General features: G+C 43.3%; 1 protein-coding gene across 2 annotated transcripts in view; it reads left to right on the top strand.

The window, feature by feature from the left end:
• pcnx2 (pecanex 2) overlaps window positions 1-13,184 on the top strand; it is a 28,183-nt gene extending 14,999 nt beyond the window's left edge. For both annotated transcript variants that reach the window (XM_069144426.1, XM_069144427.1), the window contains exons 21-40: window positions 197-289; window positions 418-568; window positions 949-1,090; window positions 1,187-1,364; window positions 1,980-2,088; window positions 2,189-2,318; window positions 3,143-3,201; window positions 3,364-3,579; window positions 3,660-3,913; window positions 5,189-5,422; window positions 5,844-5,947; window positions 6,639-6,783; window positions 7,026-7,256; window positions 8,443-8,600; window positions 8,767-8,883; window positions 10,867-11,045; window positions 11,305-11,471; window positions 11,560-11,634; window positions 11,806-11,982; window positions 12,713-13,184. In XM_069144426.1, coding sequence (XP_069000527.1) covers window positions 197-289; window positions 418-568; window positions 949-1,090; window positions 1,187-1,364; window positions 1,980-2,088; window positions 2,189-2,318; window positions 3,143-3,201; window positions 3,364-3,579; window positions 3,660-3,913; window positions 5,189-5,422; window positions 5,844-5,947; window positions 6,639-6,783; window positions 7,026-7,256; window positions 8,443-8,600; window positions 8,767-8,883; window positions 10,867-11,045; window positions 11,305-11,471; window positions 11,560-11,634; window positions 11,806-11,982; window positions 12,713-12,886 — 3,093 coding nt within the window. In that variant the 3' untranslated portion in view covers window positions 12,887-13,184. The remainder of the gene's footprint in view (window positions 1-196; window positions 290-417; window positions 569-948; window positions 1,091-1,186; window positions 1,365-1,979; window positions 2,089-2,188; window positions 2,319-3,142; window positions 3,202-3,363; window positions 3,580-3,659; window positions 3,914-5,188; window positions 5,423-5,843; window positions 5,948-6,638; window positions 6,784-7,025; window positions 7,257-8,442; window positions 8,601-8,766; window positions 8,884-10,866; window positions 11,046-11,304; window positions 11,472-11,559; window positions 11,635-11,805; window positions 11,983-12,712) is intronic.
• Window positions 13,185-22,827: the final 9,643 nt, after the last annotated feature.

Here is a 22,827-nt window from a genome sequence, read left to right on the forward strand (position 1 = left end):
CCGCCTTTTACAGTATTAATGGGGATTGTGAAGCTCTTAACTCTCCTGAAGCTGCCAGTGTCTTTGATCTCCAAAAACGGAGGGCTCAGAACGATTACACAGAAATAATCACGCACCTAAATGAGCCTGACAAATGTACACTTTTTCACATGGATTATGAGTGATTGACGCTCTCGCTCTCTTTCGTGCTCCGCAGAAGGAGATTCTGTTGTCGGATGTCATCGTGTGCTCTGTTGCTTACATCCTAACCTTCGCCATCACAGCCAGCACCGTGTTTCTGTCTCTCAAGGTGAGAGTCTACCTTGTTGCCTATATTCACACACCGTCTTTTACTTTTGGTTTCTGTCAAATTTCCAGGAATACAGGAGGTTTATCTAATTATTCATCTTCTTGTTTTATACACCTACTCGTATGCAGCCCTTTGTGACCATCGTGCTGTACGCTCTGGCGGGAACGGTGGGGTTTGTAACCCACTACCTGATCCCCCAGCTGAGGAAGCATCACCCGTGGTTGTGGATCTCCCATCCGGTCCTCAAGACCAAGGAGTACCACCAATTTGAACCCAGAGGTCAGTAGTCCAGACTTTATAATTAATCTTCTGCAGTCTGCATGGTGATTGACAGATATGGTTTTGTTTGCGAAGGGGCTCAGGGGATGTCAGAGTCTGTTGGTTGGCCATGAAATTTGCTGTAAATATCTGTAATTCTGGTGACCTCGTGATTTTTTTCTGTAACTCCAGCAAGTCAAAGTTTTCAGTTATCAAGAAAAATATCTGGACATCTACAGGATGCGTCGGTAAAAATGTATTATTGACCTTCACAGTCCCCGGATGATGAATCCTGGACACTCTGCAGTCTTTTCATCAAAAATATGAAGTATCAGTTACTTACTGAGCAAGAAAAGTCTGATCTGCTTTTGTAACTTTTGTTATTCCTGCTTGTGTTACAGAGGACGCTGTGCTCATGTGGTTTGAGCGTCTGTACGTGGGGCTCCTGTGCTTTGAGAAGTACGTGGTGTACCCCGCCATCGTGCTGAGCGCGCTCACCAATGACGGCTTTGCCCTCAGTCACCGCAAGAAGCTGGGAATGCAGTGAGTGGACACATAAAAACGCAGCACCACACATCACCTCCAGAGTGTCGGGCAGTGTGAACTACCTGTTTAACCCCGTGCTTGTGTTGCCTCCAGCTGTGACGTCCTCCTGACGACGGTTGCCGGACTGAAACTCCTGCGTTCGTCCTTCTGCGACCCGAGCTTTCAGTTCCTCACTCTGCTGTTCACGCTCGTTTTTTTCCACTTCGACTGTCCTCACGCCTCCGAGAGCTTCCTGCTGGACTTCTTCATCATGTCTATCGTTTTCCACAAGGTAAAAGAAAAGTTTAGTTCATTAGTTAGTTCAATTTGACGACATCTGTGTGTGTTTTTGTCTCTAAAATGACATGCTGTGTATGAGAGTTCATTCAGAGATACAGAAGACAGTTATCTCACACACAGTGATGAGTGGAAACAGAAAAGTTCACTGTAAAGTTCACGTTACATCACAGGGAGTTTTACTTTGTAGAAGCAGTTCTTTGTTGTTTCTGTTGCTCTGAAGGAGCTTCATTAAATCTAAGAAAATATCGCTGATGAAAAGCCAGAATGTCTCGACCTCTGTGACTTCATTATTGACCTCAACTTTATATAAGTGCAGTCACTAAATACGTGAACATGCCCTTTAAAAAATGATCGTTTATGAAAGCAATTGGATTGGTTCAATTTTTCAGTTTTTTTTCGTGACAGACATTAAAGATCTGGACTGATATGTTGCTGAAATTTCACATTTTCTCACAAACCCGGCTGAATAAATGAATTTCAGTTGATCACAGAGGGTTCAATGAGTTAAATGACTAACGTCAAAGGTTTCAGCCTCCCTTTAATACAAGCACTGTTCTTTTGAGCTGTGTTTACAGCGGACTGACTGTTTGAATCTGTTTCTGTCCAGATGCGCGAGTTGTTGCTGAAACTCCATTTCATCCTGGTTTACATCGCTCCCTGGCAGATCGCCTGGGGCAGCGCTTTCCATGCCTTCGCTCAGCCGTTTGCCGTGCCTCGTATCCTTTCTCTGAGGCCTCTGTGTGTGTGTGTGTGTGTGAGAGAGTGCATCACTACTTGCTTTTTTGTTCCTTCACTGGTGTGTGTGTGTGTGTTTAGATTCAGCCATGCTGCTGCTCCAGACTCTGCTCACCACCGTCTTCTACACCCCGCTGGCGCCCTTCCTGGGCAGTGCCATATTCATCTCCTCTTATCCGCGGCCCATCAAGTTCTGGGAGCGAAACTACAAGTAAGGCCCTGACAAAGAGAGAGAGACCGTGTGGAGTCAGTTTATTAAACAGCATATAGGTGTGTGAACATGTGAGTCCAGAGTCCAGTCTGGAAAAGCTCCTATTTAAAGAACAGGTTGAATTGTCAACAAATCCCATAAAAAAAACAAACATGAATTAGTTCATCATATGATCAGGTGTTGTTCGCTGGCCTCACATAACTTATTTCTCTGTTCCCTCCAGCTCCATTGTTAGAAAATATTGCATTAGGACTTTTTTTTTCATGTAATTTATGAACTTTTTCAAAGTTTTATTTACTGAGGGAGGAATTATTCCCATCCCTCTGAGCTGAGCCCCCCCGTGTTTCACTCACTTACACAACCTCACCTCTTTGCTCCCTCTGACTTATTGATGTGAGAGACTGTGGGCACTTCAACTCCCTGAAAGCACTCCAGAAATACTCCCACCGCTCCGTCGTGCAAACTCGGCATGTGATTATATTTAGAGACGTCGTTGTCAGTATTGGAAGTAAAACTCATGACTTTGAAATCACTGACAGCATCATCTCAGCTGGAGTCACATCTTTAGGCAGCAGTTGTTGTTGTGAAAACCAGCCAAACACCAAGACAACATGACAACAAAAAGTTCAACAAACTGACTCAACAGAACGGGTCAGCCCTGAAATATTCAGTTTCAAGTGTGTCGGCTGGCTGTGGAGGCTGCAGATTGATCTGTTTTGCCTCTCAAGCTGCACCAAATGAGATACAATCCAGTAATTCTGTCCTCGAAGGATATCAAGAGGATATATTGTATCAACTTGTTTCTGTCTCTTTATCCCTTGCAGCACAAAACGTATTGACAACTCCAACAGCAGACTGGTGTCTCAGGTGGACAAGGAGACAGGTGAGTCCGTTACATCATTTACATGCTGTCACACATCTGAAAGATTGCTTGTGAAGTTTAGAATCAGCAGACACATTTATTTTGTGTTTTGGCACCATTTCTGTTCTTTCCCGACACACGTCCATCGATCTGACCGTAAGCTGTCCCTCCTTCCTCTCGCAGGTTGCGACGATAACAACCTGAACTCCATCTTTTACGAGTACCTGACGCGCTCGCTGCAGAACTCCCTTTGCGGCGACCTCATGCTGGGCCGATGGGGCAACTACAGCGCCGGGGACTGTTTCATTCTGGCCTCTGACTACCTCAACGCCCTGGTCCACCTCATCGAGATCGGCAACGGGTTGGTCACGTTTCAGCTGAGGGGTCTGGAGTTCCGAGGTACAGCTTCACCGCTCATCCCGTCCCCGACAACATAACAGGCCGTCTCGCTGATCACCTCCGTGTCTCCTCCGTCCCAGGTACGTACTGCCAGCAGCGGGAGGTGGAGGCCATCACGGAGGGCGTGGAGGAGGACGACGCCTGCTGCTGCTGCGAGCCGGGCCACCTGCCTCACATGCTGTCGTGCAACGCTGCCTTCAACCTGCGCTGGCTGGCCTGGGAGGTGATGGCCACCAAGTACCTGCTGGAGGGCTACAGCATCAGTGAGAACAACGCCGCCACCATGCTGCAAGTGTACGACCTTCGAAAGCTGCTCATCACCTACTACCTGAAGGTACGCTCCCATCTCAAACACCAGCCGGTTGTTAGAGTGTATTTCCAGCTTACTGTGTCTTGGCAACACATGGATATTCATCATGTGTATATTTTTGAAGAAGAAAGAATAGAAAACAAATGCTCATGTTTGACTTTCCTTTATTGTGATGAGCAAATTCACTCTCTCTCAAAATGTAATGCATTTACTACATTCATATTTGTATACTACTTGATTTTTTTTAATGCATCTTTGACATATTGCTGAACCCTGCTGCATTTCTTTAGAGAAAAAAACACATGAATTTCACATGTGCAAAAACTCACGTGATCAAATGCCCACGGGAAACGTGGCTTTGGAACATGTGATGTTTAGAGCCCGTTTAGATTCTCATGTCAAAACTTTTCCACATATCTCCCCCCCCCCCCCCCCCCCCCCCCCCCCCCCCCCAAGTTATCACATGTTGCAACATATGTGTCATATGTGTGGAAAACAATGGAAAATCATTTGTTTTTTTCGGTAAGGACTTGGAAGTTGGATGCTGGTCGTGGGCAGAAAAGCAAACACACTTGTCTAAATGCAGTGAAACAAAAATTAGAGCTTTGTGCAAGTGAAGTACGCCGCTTTCTTCAGCCTAAATAAAAACAAACACATCCAGAGCTACCAGAAATATGTTTGGTGTTGGGATGTTGAACTCCACCACTTTCAGACCCTGACAGAAATATCACAATAACTACTGGACGGATCATCATGAAACAGGTTTTGTTATCTTAAGATAAATTCAAGCGAGCCGTTGCTATTTAATAAGTCATTCAGTCCCGATTCATTCAATCAGCCTCTCTTCAGTGGCAAACTGAAAATTGAATATTCAACTTGTCTCGACAGGCTCTTAAAGATTTGCCTGCCTAAAGGTTAAGTAGTTTAATTGGCAAATAAACTGGGATCTTATGCATTAATCATAATTACAAACGGCAGCTTGAGTCCAGATGTGGCCAGCAGCTACAACACATCAGCATGTATAAGATAGATAGATAGATAGATAGATAGATAGATAGATAGATAGATAGATAGATAGATAGATAGATAGATAGATAGATAGATAGATAGATAGATAGATAGTTACTTTATTAATCCCCAAGGGGAAATTATTTCACTGCAGCAGCATTTATAGATACAGGAAAGAAATAAAATAACAGTTAAAAATATTAAATATAAAGTGCACTATCTTACTCTTTTGTTTTCTTTGCATTTAGTATTTGTCTGACGCCCCCCCGGTCCCTCCGTGTCTCCTCTCAGAGTATCATCTACTACCTGGTCCACTCGCCTAAACTGTCCACCTGGCTCAAGGATGCCACCATTCAGGAGGCGCTCCAGTCCTACACCAAGTGGCACCACATCGAGCGGGACCCTCAGGTCTTCAGCGTGAAGATCGATGAAGACTACGTGCACTGCCTGCAGGGGGTGACGCGCGCCAGCTTCTGCAACGTCTACCTGGAGTGGATCCAGCACTGTGCTGGGAAGATGGAGACGGTACAGCACTTTGTAGATATGTTGACTATAAGTGTGATTTTCTACTGCTGTTTATCGTGGATGCAACTTAGATTTAATTAGATGATCAACCACACAAACAGGACAAAAGTGTAAAACACTGATAGAGGTGGAAAAATAGCAAATAATTCGCATTTGCGAAGCTGGAAACTGAATTTACGTTTTTCTTCTGTAAAAAAAAATAAAATAAATAATAATAATTTTTTGCAATAGTTGCATTACAGTAAAAATTAAACCACAATTCCCAGTTGCAAATTGTCACGCTAGTCTTATAAACTCATACAAAGAGCGACGCAACATTTTTTCACCATAAATGCACATTGGAAAATTCTGAATCTGTCCTTACTTTTATGTTTGACCTGTAAACTAATATCTTCATCTTTGTTTCTGTATGTGTGTCCAGCCCTTGGACAGTGATGAAGATTCTTCTCTGGTGACCCTGTCTTACGCTCTCTCGGTCCTGGGGAGGAGGTCCCTCGGCACGGCGTCACACAACATGTCCAACAGGTAAACCAGCTTCAAACACATTTATGAGCCAACGGGCATCACTCTCTGAAGAGTGTTGTGGGAAAAATTAGAATATTAGAATATTATGTGTTTAGTGTGGAAGACCATATGAAGTTGATCTTTTATCAGATAAAACTACGAACAGACCAAAGTGAAGGGCTGCAGTGAGATGACTGAAGGACAATTCCTGCTGGGTGCTTAGTTGTAGATGCGTAAAGAGAGATTAGTGCTTGTGATTTGTTCAGGCGTGTTGTTTCCAGGAAGATGTACACTATTTTTAACTGTATTTTGTGTTTATTTAACGCCAGGAAAATGACAACATGCCGCTGAAAAGCAAGTACTCTAAAATTCAGAAAAAAATGTTTTTTTTATGGATTAAGGTTTTCATGGAGAAATAGTTTAGATTGTCTGTTTCATGTTATTTTTATAAATTGTGTTGAAGAATAGGTTGCATTAGATTCCAGTAGCAGTCGATATTTACCTGCAGCTAGACAGATACACCAGAAGGGGGCGCCAGAAACTTAATCTTTAAACATCCACATTTTTTGAAACAGATTTTTTTTTTTTTGTGTCTGCAGTCAAATGACTTGTAAGTTTTATGTGGTTTATAGTCTAAAAATACTGCACAGTTTCATAATAATCCTCCCTTTATTTCTCTTTTCCCCACAATCCCCTGCCTCCCACCTTAAAGCCTGGAATCTTTTCTGTACGGTTTCAACACCCTGTTTAAAGGGGACTTCCGCATCGCCACGAAAGACGAGTGGGTTTTCACTGATCTGGACCTCCTGCAGAAGGTGGTGGCTCCTGCGGTCAGAATGAGCCTCAAGCTGCATCAGGTAAAGAGGCCTGCGCTTTAAATGGCTGCTGCTGTGCACTCATGCTGTAACACAGGACCCTGTCTCTCTCCGCTCGTGTGTTTTTATCTTGATTTTTGTCCTCTTGCTCAGAGTCCTCTATATGTCTCTGTAACTCTATTGTCGACATTTGTGCATCATTTAGAGTTCCTAATAATATTTTCACCATCCCGTTGTCCTAAAGTCTGGTGAAGTGCTTCACGACGACCTCTCTGCCTTTTCAGGATCACTTTACTTGTCTGGAGGAGACCGAGGAGGCATCTATCTTGTACGAAGCCATCACAAACTACCGCAGCAGCCTGGTGATCTGCCACGAGAGCGACCCCGCCTGGCGCAAGGCGGTGCTTTCCAGCCGCGACACGCTGCTCACCCTGAGGCACATGATCGATGACGGCACGGATGAGTATAAGATCATCATGCTGTACAAACGCCACCTCAGCTTCAAGGTCATCAAGGTAAAGGGAGATGAGGTGATTCGTATAAGCGAAGAGTTTTTCAACTTTCAGACTCCAGCTACGGCTCGGAGTTAGAATGTGTTGGGTGCCCGAGTAATGTGAGGACGTGACAAATGCCAGAGATCGCATGCATGCGGTTTGAATTCAGATGTGTCGGACTGCCTGTGCGGTTTGTTTAGTCAGCTTTGTAGTATGTACACAGCATGACAAACTTGCCACCTGGGACGGGTTCCCCCTGCTCGTCGGGCACCAAACAACCACAACAGATGATTTTCTAGCTGTATGACTGAACACAAACGTGAATATCTGTTTAAAAGCAGCTGCAGTTTCATTTTTAACAAATCAAATCAGAACATAAAAATAAGATCACAAATGGTCAACAGAGACCCACGCCAGAAAAACACCGGCTTGAAAAGTCGAATTTCTTAACATTAAAGATGCCTTAAAGATCCCATATTGTATAACTTCAGATTTGTTTTTGGATTATAAAGCAGGTCTAATTGCTACATAAATGCTGTGAAAGTGTCAAAACGTTTAGTCCATGAAGACTGAACTCTGTATTCAGCAACTGAGCTGTTTGACGGAGCAGACTTCCTTAAGTTTGTGATGTCACAAACTTAAACTAATGTAATAAGTCCGCTGCAACACGGCCCACTGTTCACCCTCAATGTGAAAGAAAACACTGAATTTCACTCTAAAACACCGACGCAACCCCGTAGTTGGCCGGGGCGTGTGTCATTTAGAAAAGAGTCAGCCAATCAGAAGAGAGGCTCATTCATATCATCGCCTTAAAGACACAAATACAGTTCCCTCAGACTGGTGGGTAGATTCAGGTTTTTAGCCTCTCGTGGAGTCGTTAGCAACTTGAGAGTTGTTGAGGTGTTTCTCAAAGTGTTAACAACAAAAAGTTTAAAAACCCGGATCCTGGAAGCCTCTGAAATGAGGTGAAAGAGGTGAAACATCTTCGAGAGCCTCAGACAAGTCCAGTTAAATTTGTACAACACAGAAAAGCTCCTGAGAGTAGCCAACTAAATTAAACAAAATCCTCCCGTAAGCACCTCTGAAGGTCACTGATTATCACATCACTTTCTATACAGAGCAAGATGTTCCGTGTAAATTAATGTTCTCCAGGTCTTTCCTCTTCCCTCCCATATGATTTCCTGTCTTCCCTCATCTCTCTCTGCAGATCAATAAGGAGTGTGTGCGAGGCCTGTGGGCGGGACAGCAGCAAGAACTGGTGTTTTTACGGAACCGAAACCCGGAGCGTGGCAGCATCCAGAACTCAAAGCAGGCGCTGAGGAACATGGTCAACTCGTCCTGCGACCAGCCGTTGGGCTACCCCATGTACGTGTCCTTCACAACCCTGAATTAATAGTTTACACTGAAGGGAAACCTGCGCTCGCTTCACCATGCAGCTGGTATGGTTTTGAAAAATCCTATTCAGGTATTTTACTCCCTTTCATAAGATATTTGTTTCCTTTTTTTTTTTTTTTTTTAATTTTTTTTTAAGGTATGTGTCACCGCTGACGACGTCATACGCAGGAACACACCGTACTCTCCGCAGCATTGGAGGCGGAGCTTTAAGCCTGGACGCCATTCGTTCCTGGCTCTGCTCTAAATGGTTACGGTCAGTACTTTTTTTTTTTTGGTCTCCAGCGCAGTCTGTGAATCTTTTCGTCCTGCACTTCCTCAGGCTCAACCTTCCTATAAACTCTCCCTGTGACTGAGCTCCATGGTTAGGAATCTTCACGGGCTAAAAATAAACAGAAAACAGACTCCATTGAGTTCAGTCTGGTGGGTAAGATGATGATGCTGTAACTGAAAGGTCATGGGTTCAGTCTTGAATAAGACACTTTAGATAAGAGGCTCCGTTTAATTTATTTGCCATTATTTGGAGGACACGCATACAGTAAATACTTTCACGCTTCTCTCAATCACCTAGTCTCAGCCTCACTCTGTGGACAAAATATCACATCAAGAGAGAAGATTTTGATTTTGAAATTGCTAAATAACTGTTACAAACACTGCTGCAAAGAAAGTTGTATTTGGAGCACACAGTGTATATTTGACCGTGTCCCTCACCTCCTCTCAGGCTGAGCGGATAGTTTCAGTTTGTGGCTGCTGTTTTCAGTCTCTTCATGTGCATCACCGGCAGATGTTACCATTTTTGAGAATATTCCCCTCCACATATTAAGTTTTGATTCATGAAAAAACAACAACTAAAAACATAGTTTTAGTTCACTGACAAATGCCTCGAACTGTCACCGAACCTGATGTGACTCAGCTTTGTCGCAGAATTTATGCGTGAAGTCATTTTTCAGGTTCTTTGGGACATTTCTGTCTCTTCCGCTCTTGTTTCACTCCTGTTTTGTCAGCACTGGATTCATTCCACATTGTTTCAGGTAAAAGCTGTATTTATTCAAAAAGAATCAAGAATTTTTTAATTTGTTTTTTAATTTTTCTCTTTAATCATATTTTCTTTTCCACTGAGCTTAATAAAACCCAAAATGTAGAAAAGCATTAAAATGGTAACCCTTCTCTTTGCCACAAACTGCACATTTAATGGTGTCTGAATACAGTAATTTGCATAAAGCATTGCCAGTACTCCAAAAGAGCCAACATCTCCCGTTTTCCTGCAGCAGATTCATGAAACATATTATCATTTAAAAGCTGTGTTTGTAAGTAAGTCAAAGTCGTGAAGTATCACTCTGGTAAATGTGTTTCTGAGCCCTTAAAGAAGGCTTCGGGTCTCAAGAGGCGAGATTACGTTAACTTTCTAACGATCAGTCGTTCAGCTGCTTGAATTTGGTATAAATCACTGTGGATAAGATGCAACCTGCAGTGTAATGCTGCGGCTGCCAGCTGAGTGAGTGCTTCTCTGTGGATTTACAGATATTGACTTGGTGGAAGTCAGTGCCGGGGAGAGACTTCTCTGCCAACCTAATATAGTTTTAAATACAGGGAGGCTCGAAAGAAAGAGACGGCTGGATGAGAGAGTGGGAGGGCGGCCAACAGCTCAGACTTTCTGCCGTTGCTGCAACGTTGCTTCCCTCTCTATAACCTTCCTTTTGTTTCTCAATCCCTCTTTTACACATTACCTTCAGCATAATTTATCGTAGAGGCTCTGCTTTACCCTCTGCAGGTCAGCTCATGGTTCGTGCGGGAATGTGTGTGTGTGTTTGTGTGTCTGACTGTGCGGCTCTCTTAAGCTTCTTAGGAGCCGAGTTTCCCTTTCAGATTAGATTAGATTGTTAATCCTGTTTCCTTGGCTTTGAGTTAAAAGGCGTTGTCTTGATTTCACTAAGTAGTAAAGGAGCTGAGGAGGTGGATTGTGCCTCGTCAGCCGAAACACATTTAACTAATTTAAGAGAAATTGTGTGTCACATATGCTAGCAGTTATAAAACATCTCCCTCTCTCTGAGTGTGTGTGTGTGTGTGTGTGTGTGTGTGTGTGTGTGTGTATGTGTGTGTGGTTTACCATCTGGGAGAGTCGGGGCTTACTGAATTTTTGATGGCACTGATGTGGACATAGATAAATAAATCAGAGCTGTGTGTGTGTGTGTGTGTGTGTGTGTGTGTGCGTGTGTGTGTGTGTGTGTGTACTCTGCAGAGTGCGTAAGGACAACCTGACCAGCTGTAACAGCGGCGTGAACATGGAGGACGTGGACTGCGGTGCCGGTGGTTCGTCCTCGCTGAGCCACAACCGTCCGTCCTCCGTCACGTCCAACAGCCTGAGTCTCTACCAGCACCGAGCCCGGACGACACACAGCCACAGACATCACAACGCAGGTGCAAATCAACACACTCTCACACGTGTGTCTGTGTTTTTGAGGGAAATCTCCGTGGACTAACCCGAATCAGAACCACATACAACTGGTGTTTTTATTCGTTTTGATGGGTCGAACAGGTTTTATTTATTTTTAAAAGCGAGTTTACGCAATTTTTTTTTCTCCTTAAAGTATGTTTTTTTTAAAATTATTATTTGTATATTCGGTTATAGAAGTATGTATTTCTCTGGTTGACTGTTCATGTCTGGTTGTTTCTTCAGCGAGGAGAGAGTACCGCAGTCGGTCAGTGCAGCCTCAGAGTCAACGTCCCCCCGTCACCAGCCAATCAGGGCCGATCCTGGACTCGGGCTCCACCCACGGCTTCGTCCAGCGTCTGTCCAACAGTCAGCTGTCCTTTAACACTTCCATAGCCTCGATATTCTCCCAGGTGAACACACACCTTATTAAATGACCTACCTCGTAAAGTCTTTAGAGTCCTTACTAATACAGTAAAGAGGATGTGTTTCTGTGTTCAGGTCCCTCGTCTCTCCGGAGCAGGCGGGATCAGCTCGCAGCTCCAGGCGGCGCAGCATCAGCAGCGCTCCAGCCAGGTTGGTACTCCTCTGTACGTGCGGGACAGCAGACAGCGACACACGGCTGTCAGGTGGGAGGTCTGAAAAATGGAGGTTCATGACAAAGAAATTGCGTTTTCGTGCACTCACAGACCATCTCGGTGTTTCCTGTACAATACCCGAAGTGCATTATTCCCTTTGCGGTTCCAGGTCTCCTCCTCTTCATCCACGCTCAGCCTGCTGTTTGGGAAGCGGAGCTTCTCCAGCGGCCTGGTCATCTCCGGGCTGTCCGCTGCCGAAGGGGGAAACACCACCGACACGCAATCCTCGTCCAGCGTCAACATTGCTGTCGGGCCCTCACACAGGTCCAGCAGCAGAGCCACACAGGTAGGGAACAGATTAACAGGCAGACATGCAAAGTGCTTTCTACTCAGTGTTACGGGAATTTTTCTTTCTTGGTGAGGTTTACAAAGATCAACATCACTCTCATATCTGCCGTCTACCAAGAAACGCTCTGGCCTACAGCCTTCGTAAAACGCGTTTTAAACAAACAACATTTGACGCGTTAATTAATTCGGTTCAAGGGAGCTGGATGTTTTATCACTCGGTTTCCATTCTTTTCACCGAGCTAAGATAACCGTCTCCCGGCTGTAGCTTTATAATGAGCACGTAGAGGGAGAGTGAGAGTGGTTTCGATCATCTCACCCAGAAAGTGAATAAGCACTCACGTGTCACTATAAGCAATTGGATCCACGCAAAAGACACAGAAATAGTGCATCGTTTGTTCTTTGAATTTTGAGGTGCAGTGAGCGTTGCAGCCTTTAAGGGTCGCCGGTGGGGCTTAGTCTTGTCAATTAGACATCACAGGACCTGTATGTTAATCACATGTACATTGTATTCATTTCAAAATTTGCTGGAAAAAAAAAAAAAAAACAGTACGGCAAAAGTGTTGATCAGAAATCTTCTCAAACCGTCACCGATAATAAGGATATTTAAGTTCTGTGGTAAATTAAAAAGTGCTTATTGTGTCCGGTAAACAAAGAATATTGCTCTAATGTTCCCCCCACCCCCCCGCTGCGTCTGATTCTCACCTCCTCTCTCTTGCGTTCTTCCTCAGTGGACATCAGAGCCATATGAGAGTATAGACGCGACCGATTCCAACGCCGCCGTCACGGTGAAAGACGGCACGCAGTCGAGTGACCGAGTCTGCAGCCAGGGATTAGACAAGACCCAGGACGACTCGGTATCTGCCTCAACGGCTCCAGAGCCGACTGATCAAAAGACTGTCTGAGAAAGGGAGACAGACAGACAGACAGACACACTCACACTCACACACACACACACACACACACACACACACACACACACACACACGAGAGAGCCCATACTTCTGCCCGTACACAGAGAGGACTGTATGAAAAGTTATACATACACACGTACATACAGAGGATTGTATGAGAGCACCCATGCACACAAACCTGCCTCCTCTCGTTGTCCTCAGCATGTGGTCTCACCCTGTTTGTTTGAATGTAAAGTCTGAAAACAAGATCTCGGATCCGGTTGACGAAATAAAAGACGTTTTTAAATGAGGCGGCCTTTCTGTACAGGTAACAGTCTTCCTTTACATCTGTGTTTGGAAAGGGACATTTTGTGGTTTTAAATGGTAAACGTACTTATTTTATTAACCTTTTTTGTATTTAAACATTTCACTTGAAACCGTCTTGTATTGTTTCCAAAGATGCGAAGGCAAGGGCATATTGTTTGAAGCCAGCATGTGATTCCTGACCTTCCGCGGGGCAAAGGAAACAGTACTGAGGACTTCACTGTGCATACTTGTGATGAATAGTTTTTACGCTATAGCGGACTGAAACTGAAAATAATATATACATGGTGGAGGATTCTGATTCCTAGAATGGCTCCGGCAGGCCTGTGGTATTAAGCCAGGGGTGTTGGCTGACTGCATGGGGCATATTTTATGAGCTTTCAGATTTTTTTAATTCAGTTTGTGTAAATTTGTCTACTCTTAGGCAAACAAACGAATAAACGTTTCAGCATTTTTCTCCAGAAATGTATAGTGTGGAGGCAACTTTGAAATGGCACTCAGACCTTCTTCTTAGAATTAAAGTACATAAAGTACAACTGAACAACTCTAAATATAGGTCATGACAGTCACTTAGTACCCGCTATGAAAAAGGCTGTTAGTTCATAATGATCGTGCTTACGGTGACGGTAAGAGGGTGTATTGTTCATATTCAGCATATTACTTTAATCTGTCAGCCATCTAGAATGGGTAATTAGCACTAAACAACAAAGTAAGACGTGACGACTGAAGTAAAACCACTCAATTTAAAAAAAATGCGGTCAAGCCCGCCCCGACGATTACCTGACCTTTTTCAAATCAAGTTGACCATACTCACTTAACTCAAGTTTACCTTAGTTACTTCACTCATGTTCACCATACTTATTTAACTCAAGTTTTCCCCCCACTTATTGTCTCCTTTTCAGCAAAATGACACCATTTTACGGTCCCTGCAATCTGGGTTTAATACTGCCCGAGACGATAGTGACTGGTCTGAAGAAGTACACACAAGCCGGACGGTTTTTGTTTCCCTTGTACCAAAATAATACACGGTTGTACCCAGACCCTTCTCGGTGAGTGTCCGAAGCCCAAAGCGTGAGCTTCACTTGGACGGTTAAGCTCCGCCTTCAACTTAGCCGTTAGGTGATCCAGGTGAACGTACAGAAAATCACATTACCAGGCAATTGGGTTAACAATCTGGACCAAATTGGTGGACCGATGAAGGGACGAATATCGCCATCCCATACAGAAACATCACTATCTTTTGATTGCCTAAAATGCTTTTCAAAAATCCAAATAATAATAATAATAAAAAAATAAAACACTCACAATTAGTGTTTGCAACAAAATCTGCAGGTTGTAGCTGCTGGTCATCTCCCACACACTCTTGTCAAAGAAAGACACAACACATTTGGCAAAAATCTATTAAGTATTTATTGTAAGTTGTTACATTTAGATTTCTTTCTCTAGCAGCACTATTTAAATTACAGATATTCAAGGGCAGTTAACATAGGTTGGAGTTTTCTTTTAATGCAAGATGTCATCGTGTAAACAGAACCGTAGATTAAAAATGTACCACAGCACTTTGTTAACGTGACGCTGACTCATGAAGTCAAAGGCTGATGAACAACAGTTTTTTTTTTGCGTCTTTTGAGATAAAACAAACAAACAAACAAAAAACAGTGACGGAAATATAAACCTCCGGCTGCAATAAACGGTACAAAACAAATAGAAAATAAGGTGATCGGCTTCTTTTGTTGACGGGGTTACAATTTCAGCGGGATGAGATCTGACGCGGTTGCTCGAGATCGACATCGGTCACGTCGCCAAAATGTCCAGTGCCCGTTTACAAAAGGTTTGTTGGTTACATGTTTCGTAAGCAGATTATGTGAAGATGATTCAAACCCACGACAGCAAGATGAAAAGACGGGTCACAAAATGTGTTTCACCGGGAACATTTTGCATCCAACAGAACATGTGATTTTTATATTCCAAAAAAACTGCTTTGACCTCTTTACATTTAAACAAAAATAAATATAGATTATAGTTTTGGCACATTTTATCCAACAAAGAGACGTGGTTGTACTTACAGTATTTGGACAGCTGCACTGTGTCAGAAAATTCAACCTTGATTTTCCCCACTTTTGTTTCAAAATGTTTCCAAGTGTTTTTCTTCTTCTTTTTTTTTTATTAATCGTTTTAAATGATGGATATTTGGCAAATATTAGATTTTCTCGATGACACGCAAGACTATAAGCGCGAAGCCAGAGCCAGCAGCTGGTTAGCTTAGCCAGCCCACGTCTCGACCTGTCATTTCATATTTTGACACTTTATCGGCCATAAAAGCACAAATATTTGTTTTTATATTTGTTTCATGTGTTTTTTTATTTGTATCTATTATATAAATTAAATAGCTTATAGCCAAGCGAACACGTTCACGCCTTAGCAAGCCAAGTTAACTGGCTTTTGGCTGGAGCTTCATAGTTCACATGATCTTTCTAACTCTGCAAAAAGGGACTCGGTGTTTCCTTACGTTTAAAACCCATCACACCTTTCGCCGCAATTTCGCACATTTATGCAAATGCAAGAAATCCACTTGCGTCGACGTTGTCAAATCAGAATCGGGTGCAGGTATTTCTTTAACACGACCTAGCCTACGTGCAGAGAATCGGCAATTCTTGGCAATAATTTGAGGTTTTTCCCCAAAGTACAAATTCACTAATGTTCAGATTAACATTGCTGTAAAATGAGGCTGAATGAGATGAGACCCTCCTGTGCTACTGTGGTTTTTCATCAACTAAGAAGGTAGGAAGGTATTTTCACTGCTACGGTTATGGATTTCGTCTGCTAAATTTCAATATCTTGATGAAAAGCAATCATATTCTTGGGCACCACGACCCTGAAGGAAGGATAGGGACACGGTGCTCTGTTTTCTATTGGACTCATGAGTTCACCCTTAATCCAGCTACTGTTTAAAGCTCAACGGTCGTTTTTCCTCATCTCTGCACTTTAGATCTTTAAAATGGAGGTCGCATCTGCTTTGTGTGGCGAGATGAGGCTTCGCAAGGGAAATTACATTTCACTCTACACCTCCTTGTTGACCATTTAGATAACATTTCTCCTGTCTCGATGCGAATGAAACAATCAAGATATCGGTCATCGTCAAAAGTTGTCTGGCAACCAGTGGAAAATAGTGAAAAGTTGACCAAACTCTTGATTTAAAAGCTCTGTCCAGGTAAAATTTCACTGCAAGTCATGCATGTGGAAATGACCAACCATAGTCTATAATTGTTTATACAAAGAGGGTCATTTAGTAACTCTGGCAATTCATGAGACACTCAAAACAAGAATTAAGTACCCATAACCGTCAATATTAGTCAAACATACTAGAAGAAAAATATGAATCTCTCAAAAGAGTTTCTCATATTTTTAATTGTCTGCATACTGCAGTACTTGAATACATACTCATACAGTATCGTTTATAGCAAATAACTGAATTATTTCATTTATTTAGCACAAAGCATGCTGAATAGAAAAAAATGTCACTTTTTTTTTTCTTTTTCTTTTTTTTTTTTTTTTTTTTAAATCGCCCAAAGTGACAGTAAAAGTATTTTTTATTTTCACCTGCAGATAATTTCTCAACAACTGTGATCTATCTACAAAGGCATGACAAAAAAACAAAAAAAACAACCCAGAGGATTAGGCATCTAAATCAATGAAGAGAAAAGTGATTGCCTAAAACTGTTGAGTACCAACTTCACGCAGTAACCTGCACAAACATGATCTCTTTCCCAAAGTAGCACAAACGCCTCCGGAAGAGGTACGAAAGAGACGATATGAGGGCGTCACGTAGGAGGAATAAAAAAAACAAAAAAACCACCGGTGTGATTTTTGCTGTAAAACGGGGGCCGTGTCCGCTCCGACTGCTAATGACCGTCGTAAGTGTGATGTTACAAGAGAGAGGAAGTGAGAGCCCGAGAGAGGGAGAGGGAGACAGACAGAGAAAGAGATCTTGAGGTCTGTTGTGAAGCTTAAAGAGGCACCGAGTCCAACCGAGGGAACAGACAAACCAACATCGGTCAATAAAAACCGTCTTTCTTTAGCCATGTTGCACTGTGGGGAAAAAAAAAAAAAAAAAAAAAAAATATATATATATATATATCTATACAACATCAACGGTCGTTCTCTATTCCTTACCATCAGAGGGTACTTTTTTTTTTTTTTTTACATTTTTTTTGTACAAAAAGAAAGTTTAAAAATAAATTATGAGACCTAAACTCAAAGCTAAAAGTGACCCGTGAGAGCTGAGTAACTTATTTCTGACTTGTTTTACACCCTGCGTCGGTGGAGCATTGAACCCACTTCTGCTGCACATCAACGCTACTGTATAAACACAGTGATAGTCTGACTGGATGAGGCTACAAAAAGAACCGAGATAGTTGCGAAATAGAAAAATAAGTTGCCGTTGTTTTCCCCGATAACGCGGCGCTGCACTCATTTAAAATCACAAATTCACAACGGTTGTGCCGTGTCCACCGACAACAAAAACATAAATCGCAGTAAAAATGTTAATTGTTTCATGAGGAGTGGAATTTTTTTCTTTTATTCATGAGTGAATGTGAAGTATGTATGGACAGTGCACATCTCAAAAGGCAGGTACCATTTATGACTTGGCTAGCTCGTTTCCAGGTTTGCTCCAACTCAACCCTTCAAAGTGAGACGATGTAACTTTGGAGTGAAGAAATACCAGTCCCACTTTTACAAATAAAATATGCAGCAAGGAAAACCCTCTGCTCAGTTCAGCGTACTCACAGGCTTTTTTTGTTTTTGGGACGGGGGGGGGACGGGGGGGGGGGCGGGGGGTCTTGTTTGCTGCGTTTGTGACTAGAGGGAGCAGCGTGTAGGGTTTAGTGGCCTCTACTGGTGAAGTTTAAGATTGCACCGCCCTCCCTTTCCAAGTGCGCAAGACGGTGGTTGCGAAAACTCACGAAAAACGCAGAGGGCCTTCTCTAGAGTTTCTGTTTGGTTTGTCTGCTCTGGGCTACAACAGAAACAGCTGTGGAAAACAAACAAACAAACAAACAAACAAACAAACAAACACAATTCATTGTTTCAGGTGATACAAGGGGGGGGGGGGGCAATCAAAAAGTGTTCCTGACCGTGTACAAACAGATGCGCAGCGCTGTGACGAGCATTAGGCAGAGAAGCAATAACCTTCGTCAGAAAGTACTCCCCAAGTTTCCTCACTTTATTAAAATCAGCTACTTCGTCATAAGTGACCGCGGGTACGTGCACATTTGCGATTTCACCACGGACCTGAAACTTCATCAGATTTTTTTTAATTTAAATTGTTCGTAGACCAAAAGGATTTCACGGGGGGGGGGGGGGGGTGTCAAATCCGGCGAGTAGCGGCGAATTGGCGACGGCGGCGTTGTCGCGGGCGACGAGCTTAAGAGCGAGGACGCTGGCGTCTCGGATAACTTCGAGCGCCGTCGCGCCACAGTTCAGGCGGTTTGAGCCTTAGATTGCTTTTGATGAACTCGGCGTCGACGGTCCGACCACGCGGGACGAATTCACGGTGCGCGACCAACCTGGGAGTTATCAAACTTGCCCGATCCCCAGCGGTACTCCGTACTGAGAAACAAGCGGTTTTAGAAAGTCAAGTTCTGCCCCCTTCGTTCGGATAAACCTCCCGTCTCCGGCGCTTTTTGCTCATTTCCAGGGTTTGACCCAACGCCGGACGTTCGCTCTCTGCCGAGGTCCGCGGTGAAATAACAGATGCGCTCGGGGACCAGCGGTTGCAAAACCGTGCGCAACTCGGGTGTCGATTTTGATGGAGCGACGGGACTTGGAGTACTTACTCACAAAAGGTTACAGCTCCTCCGTTGGTGCACAACAGGAGCGGTCTCTGAACTTTTTGATTGCCCTGAAAACTTAAATCAGGATAATTATATTCCATTTCTGCCAATAGATCCCTTAAATCCTTACGCACCAATCCTTTGACTCTGCCTGTGCTACTTCTGCGCGACGCTTCTCGTCGTTTCACGTGTGGCGACAGCGATCTTTCTTCAGCAAAAAGTTACATAGTCTTGCTTTAAATTGATGAAATACAGTGAAGTCCTGGGTGGCCCGAATGCCTTTTTTTTTTTTTTTTTTCTTCCACCTCACAGGTTGGGGCTGGGTAACACTGTTAGTCACAGAAACTTGTGATGTGGTTGCTCCTTCAATAAACACAGAAGATTTTCTTCCCCCTCAGATAGGAAATACTGCACGGGGTCAGCTGCTACTGTCGTAGGCTGAGTAATGAGAGTTTTCCTGACAGTCATTCAACTGTCAGTAGACTTCCAGTCATCTATCTTAGCAAGACTCCAGCACACAGCCACATAATGTCAGACAACACATTTATTTGTTTTCAGCAAGGTTTTTTTTTTATCATCACGAAGGCATATACTATTTTCTCTGTATATTACTTGTTTAGAGATATATATATGTGTATATATACATATATATATATGTATAAATATATATATATATATACATGTATATATATATAAAATTATATATATAAATATAAATATATATATATATATATATATATATATATATATATATATATATATATATATATATATATAATATTTCTATAGAAACAAAAATAAGTGTACATTTTTGCTGAATAAGATTGAAGAATATCAGCAGAGGGCAATGTAAACCATGGTCCATCTAAAACAGGTGAAAGGTGCGATAGCTCGCCCTTTCCCAACTCACCCACAGTAACAGATTTGCATAGGCAAAAATGGGTTTAGCCCTTAGACAGTGGATTCCTGAATTCTTTATAGAGATGCAAAATCTACTTCAGCTCAATACAATTAAAAATAAACATACATACAAACAAAAAAAAAACAACAACAAAAAAAATAATAATGTCGATTAGGCCAAGCTCTCTTTAACCCCCTCTGGTCATATACATAGTCATTTTCTGTGCACATTTTTGTTTACAGTGTTAGGCTTCAAGTAGATCTAAAAACAACTTGTACATTGACAACTAGATGTGAAATAAATTAACCAACATGAGAGGTAGTGAAAAGCCTACAGAGACGTTTGTCGTTTTCTCTCTTTTTTTTTTTTTTTACTTCTTTTTTTTTTTTTTAATACAAAGGAAAAAAAAAACGTGTCAGTAAGGCTAAAGCTTCGCAAACCTCCTCCATCCCGTCAGGACACTTCAGCTCTCAACCTTCGTTTCAGTCAATAAAACTACAGCCGCGTTTCAAAAGACCCGCTCGCTCACTTGGAATCCGCGGAGATTTAAAAGACCAAAAATCAAAACTCTGCGATGACACTACATCACTTCACATCATCGTCATTGCTTGTGAAAATTATTAAAAACAAACAACCATGTACTTTACCCCCCCCCCTCCCCCCTCCCCCCCCCCCATCCCGCCCGCCACACTGCGTGAAAGTCACAATAAATTAAGAGGAAAGGACGAAAGTGTCTGTCCTCCCTGTAAAACGCTCCCAGTTTTAAACTCAAAGACTTGTCTGTTAGCACTGGGCAGACACGCACGCCAGCTCCAAACCTGCCGGCTGTCAGCTCCCCCGCTGGTTGCGAGTATTTAATAAAAAGGTACACACATCTCACAATTTATAAATGTAAACTTGGTTTGATTGCACCTTGATTTAATTATCCGGTTCTCGGTGAAAACATTCTGGTGTTAATTTGCGTACTGTGTGGACTTCAGCGACAAGGAAAACACAGCTGTACTGCGCAGAGGGGAGGGGGGGGGGGGGATTTTTTTTTTTTTTTTTTTGTCTGCGAGGGGGCTCCGCGAGTGACGGGCGTTCTCCGCCGAGTCGAAGAGCTCCGGAGTTGGTCCGGATGCGACGTGGAAAATTCTTTGCGTTTCCTGGGAAAGAAAAGAGCGGAAAGCTCTCCAGAACCGGTTCGATGACTCCGCATCCCTCCGCTTCCGATCGGCCGGGCGCGCGCAGCTCGTCGTTGAAGCGGTCGAGCAGCGTCAGTCGAGCCCTTTGTGGATAATAATGCAGTCTGCGTGTGAGTACTGTATTGCCAAAAGGTTAACTGGAGTAAATATGAATAATTGTTGATCGTTATTGATTTACAACTGAATAAAATCACAAATCGACAGCTCGTGCGGCGATGTGACGGCTGAGCTGGCGGTTTCATCTGCGGCGAGTTAGCATTTTGAACATCGCAAGTGAAAAATAAATCTGGAGGAAAGGACCCCGGACTTCTGTTTTGAAAAAGATAAAACTGAATTATCCGTTTCCTTGTTTATTTCCTCGAGGAAAACTCGCGAGCGCTAACTGGAGATAGCCAATTTCTTAAACAACCCTACGTCGGCATTTTCATATCCTGAAGGTCTCGCGGATAGAAATGTCGAACTTTCTGACAATTCAAAACCAATCCAGCGCGGTGAGACGCGGTCTCAAATCGACTCCGAGCTGTCGTCACCGACCGCATCCAATCGCACTTCAGTAGCCTGCCAAAACACCCTGCGCCATCCGATCTTAAAATTTGATTTCGACCGAGCTTGGCACGTGAACTTCAGGTAGTCGAATGAGGCGGCAAACACGGGACGCCTGCGTTTACCGGTGAGGAATGGCACCGTTGACGTTGACACTTTTAAGACTGCACGAACGACCAACCAAACCGGGAGGTCAAGCTGTGCATCAAATGACAAGATGAACGTACTTGGAGGCTCAGTTAATTAAAAAACAAATAGCACATACTGCACTCATGCACTTTCTCCTGCACATCAACAGGCCAGGAACGAAGTTCAAATGTTCACGTCGTATAAAAAAAAAAAAAAATAAAAAAAAATGTCCTTTTATATACTAAAAATGTTAACGGGACATTTGGCAAGAACCCCCTTTAAACTGTTTTCTGTTAAGTGTGTAACTGTACCGCACGCACGCACACACGCACGCACACACGCACGCACGCACACACACACACCATCAATGCATGCTGTCAAAGTCAGATTAGAAAAACAAAGCAGAGTGCGTGAGGGCTGGCAGTGTGGGGTGGAGGATTAGCACAACCATGCTAACTTGCCTACAGCATGCTGAAACCTAGTTGGCTTTGTAAAAAAAAAAAGGCTAGTGTGTAGCAGGACTACTTTTTTTTTTTTTTTTGCCCGCCTGGCACGGTAGCACGTTAGCATTATAATACCAACCCTCTTCACTAGCTCTGGTAAAAAACAAAAACAAACGTGTGTCTTGAACAGGCAGTAGCTGACTGAAGGACTACCACGCGCCGAAATGACCGAGACTACAGCTTGGCGACAAGTCACATCGAATATCTTTTCACAGCATCTTTGACATCATGTTTGGCACCCGACTAACACATCTGCTCGCACTGGACGTCCGGGAACAAAGAACTATCGTGTCATCTGCAGCATCTGAAGCTGAAGCCTTACAGACAGAGGCCAGGGCGCGGTAAACCTCGGCATTACATCGGCGCCCGCGGCGTCTGCTACCGTTTCTACCAAGCTTTCCGTAATGCTTAATTCGTTGGGAAACGCTAAAAAGTAAAACCCTCATTTTCTGCTCAAGAATTTACAACGTAGGTGACTATCTGGAGTCAGTTTGGGTCTCTATATTTTCTCCAGCTGTGTTTTTTTTTCTTCCCC

Source organism: Embiotoca jacksoni, unplaced genomic scaffold, assembly GCF_022577435.1.
Source record: "Embiotoca jacksoni isolate LCO1_2020_lvr unplaced genomic scaffold, fEmbJac1.0.p SCAF_12, whole genome shotgun sequence".
NCBI classification, from domain to species: Eukaryota; Metazoa; Chordata; class Actinopteri; family Embiotocidae; genus Embiotoca; species Embiotoca jacksoni.